The sequence below is a fragment of the Squalius cephalus genome (assembly GCF_949319135.1).
Source record: "Squalius cephalus genome assembly, chromosome: 15".
Classification (NCBI taxonomy): Eukaryota; Metazoa; Chordata; class Actinopteri; order Cypriniformes; family Leuciscidae; genus Squalius; species Squalius cephalus.
In genome coordinates, this window is record NC_137136.1 from 15,787,297 (window position 1) to 15,800,337 (window position 13,041).

The following is a 13,041-nucleotide window of genomic DNA, read 5'->3' on the forward strand; positions in this document are numbered from 1 at the left end:
CAATGAACATTCCATCACCATTTATTCAACCTCATGTAGTTCCAAACCTCAATCACTTTCTTCTGTGAAACAAAAGAAAATATTTAGAAAAATGCCGAAAAATTTGTGTCAATACAGAGAAATTTCTGTGAAATTTCACTGACACAATGTGTCCATTGTCCATTATCAATAGTGTAGCGATGTATGAAGCAACAGCTCACACAAAAGTCACTTTGTGTTGGTCAACGTTGCGAATTTGATTTGAACCCATTGCGGAATCTGTGTGGAGAATTTTTTTGTCCAGTCAATTGACCGTTCGCAAAGACCCGCCCCCTTTAGTTACTGTTGCTATGTCCGACAAGCCACGCCGCACTCACGCCACACACCATGTTCTCATAAACGGATGTTTGTAAACGGACGTGTGTCTGACGTCAGCGTATTGTCAATTCGGCGGGTAACTTTGACAAGAATGAATGAACAGACGCATATCGTTGCCACTATACTGTTATTATTACGGCATTACTACCTGCAGCACCAACTATACTCGAGGCTAGTTCAAATTCGCCAAATGAACGTACTCGTTGTGCGAACATTTTATCGTCGCCAGCAGGAGAGGAGGAGAAGACTGCAAGAAATCCTGCGAGAACCACCGGAACTTCTTGTAAATGGTCTGAAAGTCCGAACCGTACAGAAAATGCTTTCACACTAGAATTTGTTCAGTTTGATCCGGACCGAGACTACCTCTTTTCGTCTTTTCATCCAGGGGAGGTTTCACACCTGTAATTTTGATCAAACTGAAAAGTCCAAAAATCCGGACCAAACAAGGTAGGTGTGAAAGGGCCCTCTGACTGCTTTGTCGAACAAAAATGGCGGATTCGGCAGATGGCGGATTATGATTGGTCAGATCGCCTGTCAATCAAACTCCCTGCATAGGGTCAAACTGTCCAGAAACGACAATTTTGACTTCCCTTGGTTGGACGAAAGTAAAAAAAAAAAAAATTACAGTATACATACAGTACAGTAACAAAGCCTTTTGCTAACATTAGCCTTTAGCCACACTGGTGTGAAAACAAAACCCATGCTATTTTACATGCTCAAAATAGTACAAGGCAGACACACTTGTGAAACTGCTAATGAGGAAAAGATAGATCTTATCACTAGCAGTTACATTCACTATTTACCTTCTAATACAAACCATATATCTGATAACTAAAAGAGAGCAAAAGAAATACAAAGAGGAACCTTGAGAGAAAGAGAGAATCAATACATTTAAAAAAATATGAAGGACAGAGTGAGAAAAGGGGATATAGTGTTTTCTGTAGTGTCCTTCAGATAAATAGTGCTCTTCTGAAACTGTAAGGTCGGCGTTTCCAATGAATGAAGGTTTGAAGAGAGCAGATATTCACTGATTTATGTCTCAAACTACCAAACGTTAAATACAGTAGGTTACTCCAATTGTAATAGCCTAGAGCAGAGACTGCCAACTATTTTTGTCATCCAAGTTCCAACCCCCTTAGCCCTAAATGTTTACTTGAAATTTTGAGATTTTAAGTTAATATTTCAATAATTAAACAACACATTTACATTTTTGTGGTTCTCTGATGTTGTTTAATGGTCACATGACATGCAGGTAAACAAAAAAGTATCTTTGTTATTTTTTTAAGTATGTATTTTATTTCGATTTTTTATATATTTTTAAATATCTTTTTTTGATCCACTCACAAAACCTTTGCAATTCCCTCACAATCCCCAGTTTGGGAAACCCTGACACAGTGAACTCAAAAAAAAATTGAGCTGCGGTACTAATACAGACAACGTGGGTTTGAATCTAGCTCGCAACATTCCCAAACTATACTGTTTCGTTCCTCTTCTAATTTCCTAACAGAGCTGGGTGTGGGTGTTTATGTAAGTTTGTGTGTGTGTGTGTGTGTGTGTGTGTGTGTGTGTGTGTGTGTGTGTTTGTCATCACATCACAGTGCTGTCAGCGGTCTCGTTGGCTGCTGTCTGTGTTTGTGAGTGAATGTTCTCCCCGGAGCTGTCCACCCCAAGCCGGGTCACATGGAGCACCCGAGCAGGGCTTTCAGCAGCCACAGCAATGATGCCGAAGGGCAACAGAGTCGCGCAGAGGTCAGTTATACAGAAGTCATTGGCACTCCAGAGCAGCTGCCATCGAGACCACTGCCAGCAAGAGGCACATTTCTACAGTCAGCCAAACGCTCCTGACCTCTCGGGTCACTCAGAGTCAGTGGCGAAACCAGGATTGTATGTGCAAAACACTTAGTGGGACTCCCAACACAACCTACAACAATGAACTTAATACATATGAAAATATATCAACCTTTTCACACAGCAATCCCAGTAAATTACTGTAAAATTACCAGAATGGCTTTACCGGTAAATACACAAAAATGCTGTTCACATAGGCAAAGGCAGAACACTGGCCACAGCAGCAAAATGTGTAATGTCAGTCATCGGAAATGATCTTTCAACGCTGCATTGTCTTCATTCGCCCACATGAGTAGAAGTGCTTTAGTTTCTGTTCATTTTAACAAAAATGTTTGACTTCTGAGTGACAGGCGTAAAGGGATGACCACGCAGAATAATCGCGTCCTCTCCATAATAACTTTAAGATTGGCCCAAAGAAGACTTCTTACGTCAGGACCTCATACCGGTAATCTTCATTCTTTGTTCACACACAGTTCCGGTAATTTACTGGTAATATTACAGCTTCTTGTACTGGTAAATTGCCAGACCAACTTAGCATTTTTAGTATTTTGTACTTAGTACTTAGTATTTTGAAAAGGTCTCTCTTAACGATATTTTACCGGTTATTTACCAGTAAAGAGAATGAAATGTGTGAAAGGGACTAATTTTAGTTTAGTAAATATTGCAACTTTATTTCTCAACCAAGTTAATCTTTTAAAGAGGTGAAAATTCTGTCATTTACTCACTCTTATGTTGTTCCAAACCTGTATGAATTTTTTCTTCTCAAGTACACCAAAGGCGACATTATAATTCTTTTTCCATACAGGGACAAACCAACGTTTTGGTCCCCACTTTTTTATTGTATGGACAAAAAGAGCTGAAACATTGTTTAAAATATCTAACACGTTTTGTGTTCCACAGAGGGAAGAAAGTCATCCAGGTCTGGAATAACATAAGGGTGTATAATGTACATTTTTGGGTGAACTCTGCCTTTAAGGCTTTTTACAAACTTGAATTTTGTTGTATTATAATTAATTCATGTTTTTTATTCTTAAAGCCTGTGTTTTGCTTAATAAAATAACAATTCAGGTAAATAACTTAAATTATACCAGGTAAATATGGAGACTAGATCTTCTTAAGCTATCTTTTAATTTAACAATCAATAGGAAACAACATGACCCATCACAAACTAATTCAGTTGTCTGATTCAGTTGAACTTCATGCCATTGTACAAATTATGACAAAAAATGCCCAACAGCCAAATTTTTACTCACTGTCTTTGTTTTACTATACTTTCATAAATGTTCTGTGTGTCTGGTCGTGTCACTGCCTCGACATTCAGCAGATCTCTGTTTACATCAATGCAGGGAGAAGCGACGGCACTGCAGTGGCAGAGAAAATGATTCAGTGCTATGGGAAAAAATGCAGGTAGCATCAAGCGCAGCTCTGTCAAAGCCTGGACTGAATAATTACACTAATAAGAACAACACGGCAAAATCAGATTTCCCACGTATCCCTGCAGAGCAGTATGCATATGATAACTTGATTTATCATTTAAAATGACACATGAGTCATTTTAATGAGTTTTACAGTGAGCTGTTAGGCTCAATAGACTAATGTATATATAATTTTAGGATTTAATAAAATGTAATGATATCCACACTGCATAGTTTATGAAAGAGCTAGAAATGTGACGAAGCTCAAAGCCTTTGAATTTTTTCTTTGTTATCACAATTCTTTAACATTATGGTTCGCATATTCTAAAATAGGGATGCACTGGTAATAAAATTCTGGTCAATACCAAAAAGCCAATTATTTTCATGTTATGACCGATAAATGGCCGATATTAATTCTGCTTTGTCCATAAATTTCTTTTTAAATTGTCTAAAATATTACAAATAAAACACTAAAATTAAAATCAATCGATTTTAATCGATAAAATCAATCGATTTAAGCCTACAAGTGGCTTAGGCATAGGTAGGTATATGTGAGTGTGTGTCTATGTGCAAGTTAATGATAATATAATTCCAGGTATGTATTCATTACACCTACTAATACACTAATCCCATAATCTTGCCAAATTACAGGTTAGTGCAGATAATGGCAAAGACTAGAGCTGAAAACCCACACACAGCAGCAGACAGACAATAGAGCTTGTCAGAGTTAACTCTCTTTCTCTCTCTGTATAAATCTGTCTTAACAAACACGCTTGTTTTACAGTGCGTAAATCACATTTCATCTTTGACGTTAATACGCAACAAGGTCACCGGCCATCTTTTTCCTCAATATGTGTTCTGTTCCCTTTTACTGCACACAAACACACACACATACACACACCGAAAGCAAAGCTGACATGATACAGGCATTTTCAAAGAGTGGAAAGTACAAAACCATGTCATTATCTCTGGAGCTCTGCAGTTCAATGTCCTCATCTTAACTCCGAGATCTGTGCGAGAGCATTTATTTGTGTATGCAAGAGACATCTGTGCTATCATTCTCTCCTCTCAGTAGTAAGCATCACAAACATCTGTCAGCATGAAATGGAAATTCACTATTTTCTAAAGGCATAATCAAAATGTCATACCTCGATCTTCAGGGAAAACAAAAGATTTAGTCCTCTTAAACCCTGCCTCTTTCTTACAATCAACCTCAAGCTCACATTCAGATCTGCCTCCATCCATTCAACAACTGATGGAAGTCGTCACTCGTCACCCTACATTTTTTCTTTTCCAATAATCCATTTCTATAGGATGTACGTCACTGTCACCGTTACATTGTAACTTTAAAGGCACAGTTCAAACCAAGTTGAAAATTCTGCTATTACTTTCTCACTCTTACGCAACATCTAACTATCCTTTGGTGGAATGTGAATGGAGAAATGTATAGCAAAATGTCTAAGCTTCTCCTTTCCATTCAAAGAAAGGGAATGGTTGATGCATTTCAACAAGATTTTCAAGGTTTTTCATAAAAAAGGCTTCATTTCTTTCTGGTTCTGAAATTTAAAAGCCATAATATTGCTTAAAAATACTTGGAATAGCATAAACAGTGTATGCTATTTTTGTAGCTTTGAAACCTTTCATTCTATAGAAAAGAGCAGTATGAAAATTCTTTACTCTTTTTATGTTCCATAGCAGAAAGTCATACAAGGTTTTAACAACACGAGGGTGAGAAAATTACATAATTTTTACTATTTTTTAACTATTGCTTAAAACAACATTAAAGGGTTTCAGCAAACACAGCCACATGTTGGTACACCTCTAATTGAGGACATGGTTTTTATACCGAACCTATGACATTTTCTAGCCCCTACCCTAAACCTACCCATCACAGAAAACTTTTTTCTGCATTTTTACATTTTTAATAACAAATAATTTGTTCATTTAGCATTTTAAATTACAAGGACATCGGCGTGTCTTCATGATGTTGCCTGAAACCCGAATACACACCACAACTTTGGGTCCTCATAATCTAGGTGCAACCGTTGACCTCTATTGTTTTTATACTGAGATAACATCCCCAAATATTTTCTATCCCCTAACCCTAAACCCCTTTCTGCATTTTTATATTTTCTTTAAGGCATTATTTAGCATGTTTACAAAGCTGTTAAACTTTGGACCTTTGGCTGATCAATGTAGGTGATTTCAGGTTTTATTATATCTGTGGCAACATTGCACACACACTCACCTCTCTCACTGGCATCATCCACTAGCACGATTTCCTCTAGCAGGTGTCTCGGAGACCTGTCCATGACGCTGTGGACTGTTCGGAGCAGTGTGGTCCACGCTTCATTATGGAACACGATCACCACACTGGTGCGTGGGAGATCGTCCGGATACAACTTTGTTTTACACCTGAAAAAAACACACAGAGCCAATCAGAATGAACAAAACAAGGATAAATCAAGATAAAACATTTTTTAAATGGCTACATTCTCTGAAATTCTCTCCCCTCCAGAGCACAGACACACACGGTCTGGAGAGCTGCAGAGAGCTGAGATGAGATTAGCACTTATCCGAAACACACAGGCGGTTATGAAGAAGCGGTAAGTGGAGAGCTGCTGAAGAGACTGTGAACGAGCTCTAAAAACAGTTGACGCTGGAATAAATGATGACAGAGTCTGAATGAATGGTCACACCTTCCTTAAGGTGTAACCCCTCAGTGTGAATGAGCTAACAATGAGCATTCACTAACGGAGACGAGAGATTTATTATTACTGATGGTAGCACTTTTATCTAGTCTTCATTTTATCTCGTTCTCTCAGAAATATTTGTCTAAACAATAATAGAAGCTTAGCAGAATGTTGACGCTTTCATACAATGAAAATGAATGGGCCATATAATGTCAATGGGCCTTTCGCACCAGGTAGTTATAGGAACTTATGTTCCCCTAGGGTAATTTCCCTTGTTGCATTCGCACCGCTAGTAGGAATTCTGAAGTGACATAAGCCGCACTTAATGCTGTGACTTTTATTTTGACGTCGAGGCGGCCATTTATTTTGACTGCGCTGAGAACGCCAGAGCATCACACAACGCCACACAGCCGGAGCGCTCCTATTCTTCATCTTTATTAGTTTACGATCTGTTTAACAGTCCTGTCTAATACGTTCTAAGATAGAACTGTTATACAAAGAAAGTATATGAAAAAGTATTAGCGTTTGTCGTGTGGTTGATGCACAATGTCGCTAGCTGAGCAGAAATACATAATCATGTTTCGCTTGGTCCCCTCAAAGGTTGAGAGGTCCATCTATCACTGTTTTCCATGTTCATAGAGTTAGTTCTCATAGTCTCATAAACCATCACAACACACCAAATTTTAATTTGGGCATTTATAAGAAAGGAGGAAGGGAAGATTTTCAGCAAATGACTTAGGACTTCAATTTTAGTTGTTTTTTAAGTGAACAATACAGAGCCCGTAAAGGGACATGGTAAAAGAATAATACTCTTTTGCATTTAGCAGAAAATGCATATTAGCATCCCTGCTTCATTTCCTATAGTATATTAGCATAAAAGTATAAAATGCTTTCACACACTCAAGAGAATTATAGCGCTCTCCCAAGAAAGTCTGCATTCGTTCACAAAAGTTTTGCGTTCCCCAAAGAAACTTTCTGGTCCCTGGCAAAACGTTTGTTTGCATGCAAATCCTTTGAATTCCCTCGAGAAACTTTGCATTCAATTGCAAAGAACTCAAAAGTTTTGCGAGTGAACACAAACTTTCTCAAAGGAATGCAACATATCTGAAATATAATTTTTCCTCCCATCTCAATTTTGTCCCCATCACCATATCCCTCCCAAACGTTTTTCCAACATTTATTCCAATAAATGTTCCCATAAGCATTCCATCCCTCTACTTTCTCATTGGTCTATATATCTGTCAATCAGCCAGAGAAAGGGCACTCATTGGCCATTTGAGGGGTTGTGGGTGGGTTCAGAGAATGTGTTGATTGTTTGGTGATTATGTAAGCGCAGGTCACTGTGCCAGTCTGTGCTGTGGTAGGAACAGGAAAGCCAGTGTTTGTTGAATCTGGAGAGCTAAAGTGGGACACACGCTTCCACTTCCTGCCTCATTTCCTGTTTGCCCTGGCACAGCTGGGGGATTCTGGCCTGCGATTACCCAAAAAGACAAAACATCAAGCACAAAACCACAAAATATAACCACAACGCTCTAAAAAAACAATAGCATTGAAACATCAAAACAACATTAGAGGCAAAAAACACCTTCCAACCTACTTTCTAGTGGTGCAACGGATAGCTAAATTCACGGTTCGGATCTTATTACAGTTTTTGAGTCATGCATCAGATCATTTTTCGGATCAGCAAAAAAAAAAAAGGGGGGGGGGGGGGCTTAATGTAATTTTGCTTTTCATTTATCACTTAAAGCCCACTTTAAGTACTTCCATACCACAGCAAAAATCTAGCTTTTAACAACTAAACATTATTAAAGACAAGCGAACAGTCATTAATAAAATAAAATAAATACAAGCATATAAATACAATATAACAAAGTTTCAAATAAAGGTCTAACAGTATTCAGGTACAGAAATGTAATCAAACGTAAAATAACACTTTAATGTTCACTGTATAAATTGAATATAGATTCATCTTTGTTAAATATGTGTTTTGTTGTTTGGTTAACATTAATGACAGAGACAACAGCATATATTTATAGACTGCTGTCATTTTAAGACCTAATGAACACATCCAATATAATGATACACATCCGATTTCTTTCTCAACTGTTTACGTTCACTCAAGACATAACCGACTGTGTTTATGGGAATACTTATGTGTATGAGTCCGTTCAAGCGCAAGGAGACGCAAAAGAGGAATCAATTCGGTGTTTGTGAGCTATCAGAAACACACCTTCCTGTGTGTGTGCACTTTTGGTGCCTGTGGCTGTACGCTCAGATAACGTCAAGAGAAAACATGTGCAAATGATAAACTTTCACTCTATGATGGTTAAACTTAGCAATTAATCACATGCGTTCCGAACAGTGGGGCCTGGTCCGTATGGATCACGGATCAACTGCGACCCATTGCACCCCTACAACTCGACATCACACACACACACACACACACACACACGATTAATTAAGTGAAGGTGAGAGGTTGTAGTCCATCATGTCCCATCACTGCAGAAACACAGCCCCCCCGGCCCCATCTTTCTTAAACTCATCATCTGGAAACACACAGACACACACAGACTGCTCTTTTTAAATTCATTAACCTGATGTCGACTCTCAGGACCCCAGACAACGGTTTAATTTGCAGCCGAGGCTTCTCATTGGTCAACCCTGCAACCTGCCTGATTAAAATGAAGCACAGATTTTTCTCTCATTCCTTGGTGTCCGTTCTCCTAGATTTTCTGTCTCTATATAAAAATCTATTTTGTAAAGCAGGGAGATCATGCATCCCTTCCCTCCAATCACCACAGACACCATCAAAGTGTGAGTGAGCTGAGTGGGTGAGGTAGCATATGCCTGGCCATGGTGTGTGTGTGTGTGTGTGTGTGTGTGTGTGTGTGTGTGTGTGTGTGTGTGTGTGTGTGTGTGTGTAAAGGCTAAATCGGGCTAAAATAGCTGCAACAACGTGGAAACAAGTGACTGATCAAAAGATGTAAGGAATCAAAGATGAAACACACACACATACACACTCACACAAACCCTCAGAGACACCAGACACGCACACAATCACATTTCTCAGGCCCCAGGAATAATTGGATATATTTGGTGCAATCAGAGAGACAAAAACAGCCGTAGGTCTGTAGAACTCTTCCATCACACACGCACGAACATTATTATACTGGATTATTTTTTTTTTTCAGCCTCCTCAGGCCAAATTTTGCTCGACTTTAGCACACATAGAGAGAGAAAGAGAGATGCAGAGGAAGAAGAATGTGAGCTGTAGTTATTCAGTCATTTACAGGACATCCTACTCGATCGAGTGCAATGATGCAGCTCAGTGTGATTTTACACACATTTTCGGCTGTGTGTGTGTCTGGGAGGGATAATTGAGGCAGCCTTTCTCTTCTACTTTTCCTCTCCCTCTAAAGCAGCGATAACAGCCAGAGGACACACAGGATCGGTTAGTCATCAGTTCTCAAAGTCACCGTAATCTCAAAACCACACACACACACACACAGGCTACATGTAAATCCAAATCTCTCTGACCAGCGCCTTCATCATATCAAAGAACAAAATCAAAACAGAACATGAATAAAGAAAAACAACCAGCTGGTGTCAAGGCTGGCTTCATAATCCAAAACACAGACTATAAATGTCAAAATCATTGTAGAAGGACAACAATATAGGACTAAAATAATCTTTAAATAGGTTGTGATGCCACTTCCCCCTATTAAACTTTGATATTATAATAATTTTAATTATAAGAAATGTTACTTGAGCACCAAATCAGAATATTAGAATGATTTCTGAAGGATCATGTGACACTGAAGACTGGAGGAGTAATGATGCTGAAAATTCAGTTTTGTCATCACAGGAATAAATGACATTTTAAAATATATTAAAAATATTTTGAATTGAGCAAAAGATACTGTAAAACAAATGTAGAGTAAACAATCTTTTATTCATCAGTGTTTATTCTACAGAAGTAGCAGGATAACATTTAGGAACATTTGAAAAATATGATTGATAATTTTCCAATTTCACATGTCTTTGTCTGCATTTCAGATTGCATCTTTGACTCCTAAAACTCTAGTACTTTAGTGAAAATTATTTATGCATAAATCAATCTCATATTTCATTGTATTTATTTTAGTGTTTATTTTGTACTGTTAATTATTTTCTCATCCAATGTTATTAGTAGGCACTGCCTCTCAACCCTTACTTTTTTTTACCTCACCAATAAAAGCTACCTGAATCTGAAAGTAAAAGAGACGTATAAAAAGAAAAACTGTAAAACTGTAAAGGAAATATTGTGTAATCATGCCACAGTACAACTTTCAGCATCAAACACACACACACACACACATACATACACAGTTCCCTCCCAGACAGCAGGAATGCGGTGAAGGAGAAAAGGTCAGTATTGTTCCCAGCTGTGAGCTGTTCTCTCTACGCAACACACAACTATAAAAACAGTGTGTTGGCGTGGTTGTGTAAATCTATGCTGACTGTGAGTTTACAGTCTTGACCATATGCTTTTAATGGTTCTGCATAACCTGCTAATTACAGAAATACAAGCCAAAAATGCTTTGCTTACCACATTGGGAAGGAAAACCAATAAAAGTCACACACGGGGGGGAAAAAAACGAAAATAAAAAGAGCACAGCTAAGAACCAAGCAATGCATAATTTAGCTGACGAATCGCATGGTGATTATGTTAATCACATCATTAAATAGTATGCAGAACAGCCAATCAGATAACCAAGCACACTGATGAACAGCTAATCATGTTATGAAGGTCAATACAACAATAAAATGTTAAAGGGTAACTCTCGCCCAAATGCAACCAAGGGTCTTTTTGTTAATCTACCCGAGGCACACTTTCATTTAAAAGCATAATTAGAACGGAAACGCCACTTTTAAGTTTGACCGTATTTTTGTTTTCGGTCAAATTGCCTTTTGAATGGGAGTGCTTGGGGCACTTCTATGATAGCATCAAAAATCGCTATTTTTAAAACACTAAGAAGGCTCGACACAACATGAAACTTTGCTCGAAGTATCACCAGGGGCTCTACACATGAACTCGAGCATTGAGAACATTGTTTGTGTACACAGAGTTTACTGAAAAGAAAGATTTTGAACAACTCACTATAGCTGTGTCCGCCGGCATTTTGACAGTCAAAAATAGTCGATCTCCGAATGTGAATGAACTGACTCTGAATTTTAGTATTGCTTCTTATATGAGCATCCTTTTTCAAATACAAGGTCAATATTGATTTTCACTAACGACAAAACAACAAATTATCCGTGAATTTATGTGGAACTAAGCATTAGGAGCTTTCCATCTTTACTCTCCTCCATTACGTTGCATTCGGAGATCGACTATTTTTGACTGTCAAAATGCCGGCGGACACAGCTACAGTGAGTTGTTCAAAATCTTTCTTTTCAGTAAACTCTGTGTACACAAACAATGTTCTCAATGCTCGAGTTCATGTGTAGAGCCCCTGGTGATACTTCGAGCAAAGTTTCATGTTGTGTCGAGCCTTCTTAGTGTTTTAAAAATAGTGATTTTTGATGCTATCATAGAAGTGCCCCAAGCACTCCCATTCAAAAGGCAATTTGACCGAAAACGAAAATACGGTCAAACTTAAAAGTGGCGTTTCCATTCTAATTATGCTTTTAAACGAAAGTTTGCCTCGGGTAGATTAACAAAAAGACCCTAGGTTGCATTTTGGCAAGAGTTACCCTTTAATGGGACCAGATTCCAGAGCAGGGGTGTTCAATTAAAGTTCCAACTGGAGGTGTCTGTATTTACTTCCCAGAGGAGGTCTGGACAATACTTTTTTGGAAAAGTTTCCATGTGGACAGCAATAGAACTGGTTATGAATATTAAAAGCTAAGATCAGTTATTTAATCAGACTATTAGCCCACTGGTACGGAGAAAAGATATGGACGTTCAGGATCATCAAATTTTTGGAAATGTAAATCTGAGGATTTATATCCATTATATCTTTATTTTTTTAATACAAGAATTGACCAACAACAAACAACAACACTGTTCTATGGTCAGCTGCATCATTATAACACACACATGCACTCTTGACATATTTGCAAGAATAGCATAGGACAGGTGAACTCTTTGAAAATTGTTGATCTATATTTTTTTCAGTTAACGTTTATTTTATTTCAAGTAACAAATACAGTTTTTTTAAAAGACAAAATGTGAAAACTCAAATATGAAATTCTTTATTTCCTGTTCTTCTTCTTTTGGCAGATTTTTGTGTCAATCAAAATTCTGTTTCCTGTGTTGACTGCAAATATCCCAAAAGGATCATGTCTGGCACTGAGACTTATCTAGTCGACACAGTATTGAGATAGTTTATGCAGGGGTGTGTACGGGAAGAAACAGCCACAACCAGCGAAAAATACATAAAGATGTTTGCTCACACACACACACTTTTCCCTTTGGCAGATGCATTTTCAATTGCTTTCATCTGCACTTTCCTTTTTTCTTGCCTAGTAATTCCACTTCCTTCCTTCCGTAGAGATTGAGATATCTTACTTCTTTGATATCACATCTCTCTCTCTCCGGCGCTAGCTTGTCCTCCTTTGATATGTAATTTAGAGAAACAGAATAATGTATTCCATTTTACTCCATTCAGAGCAGCAAAACAGTAATTTAGTACGCATCACACACAGCACTTATGGTGGTGTGTGTGTGTGTGTGTGACGAGAGA

General features: G+C 38.1%; 1 protein-coding gene across 2 annotated transcripts in view; it reads right to left on the reverse strand.

Moving 5' to 3' along the window:
* The window catches only part of galnt1 (UDP-N-acetyl-alpha-D-galactosamine:polypeptide N-acetylgalactosaminyltransferase 1), a 98,030-nt gene that overhangs the window by 18,621 nt on the left and 66,368 nt on the right, over positions 1 to 13,041 (reverse strand). For both annotated transcript variants that reach the window (XM_079894037.1, XM_079894038.1), the window contains one exon: positions 5,869 to 6,035. In XM_079894037.1, coding sequence (XP_079750163.1) covers positions 5,869 to 6,035 — 167 coding nt within the window. The remainder of the gene's footprint in view (positions 1 to 5,868; positions 6,036 to 13,041) is intronic.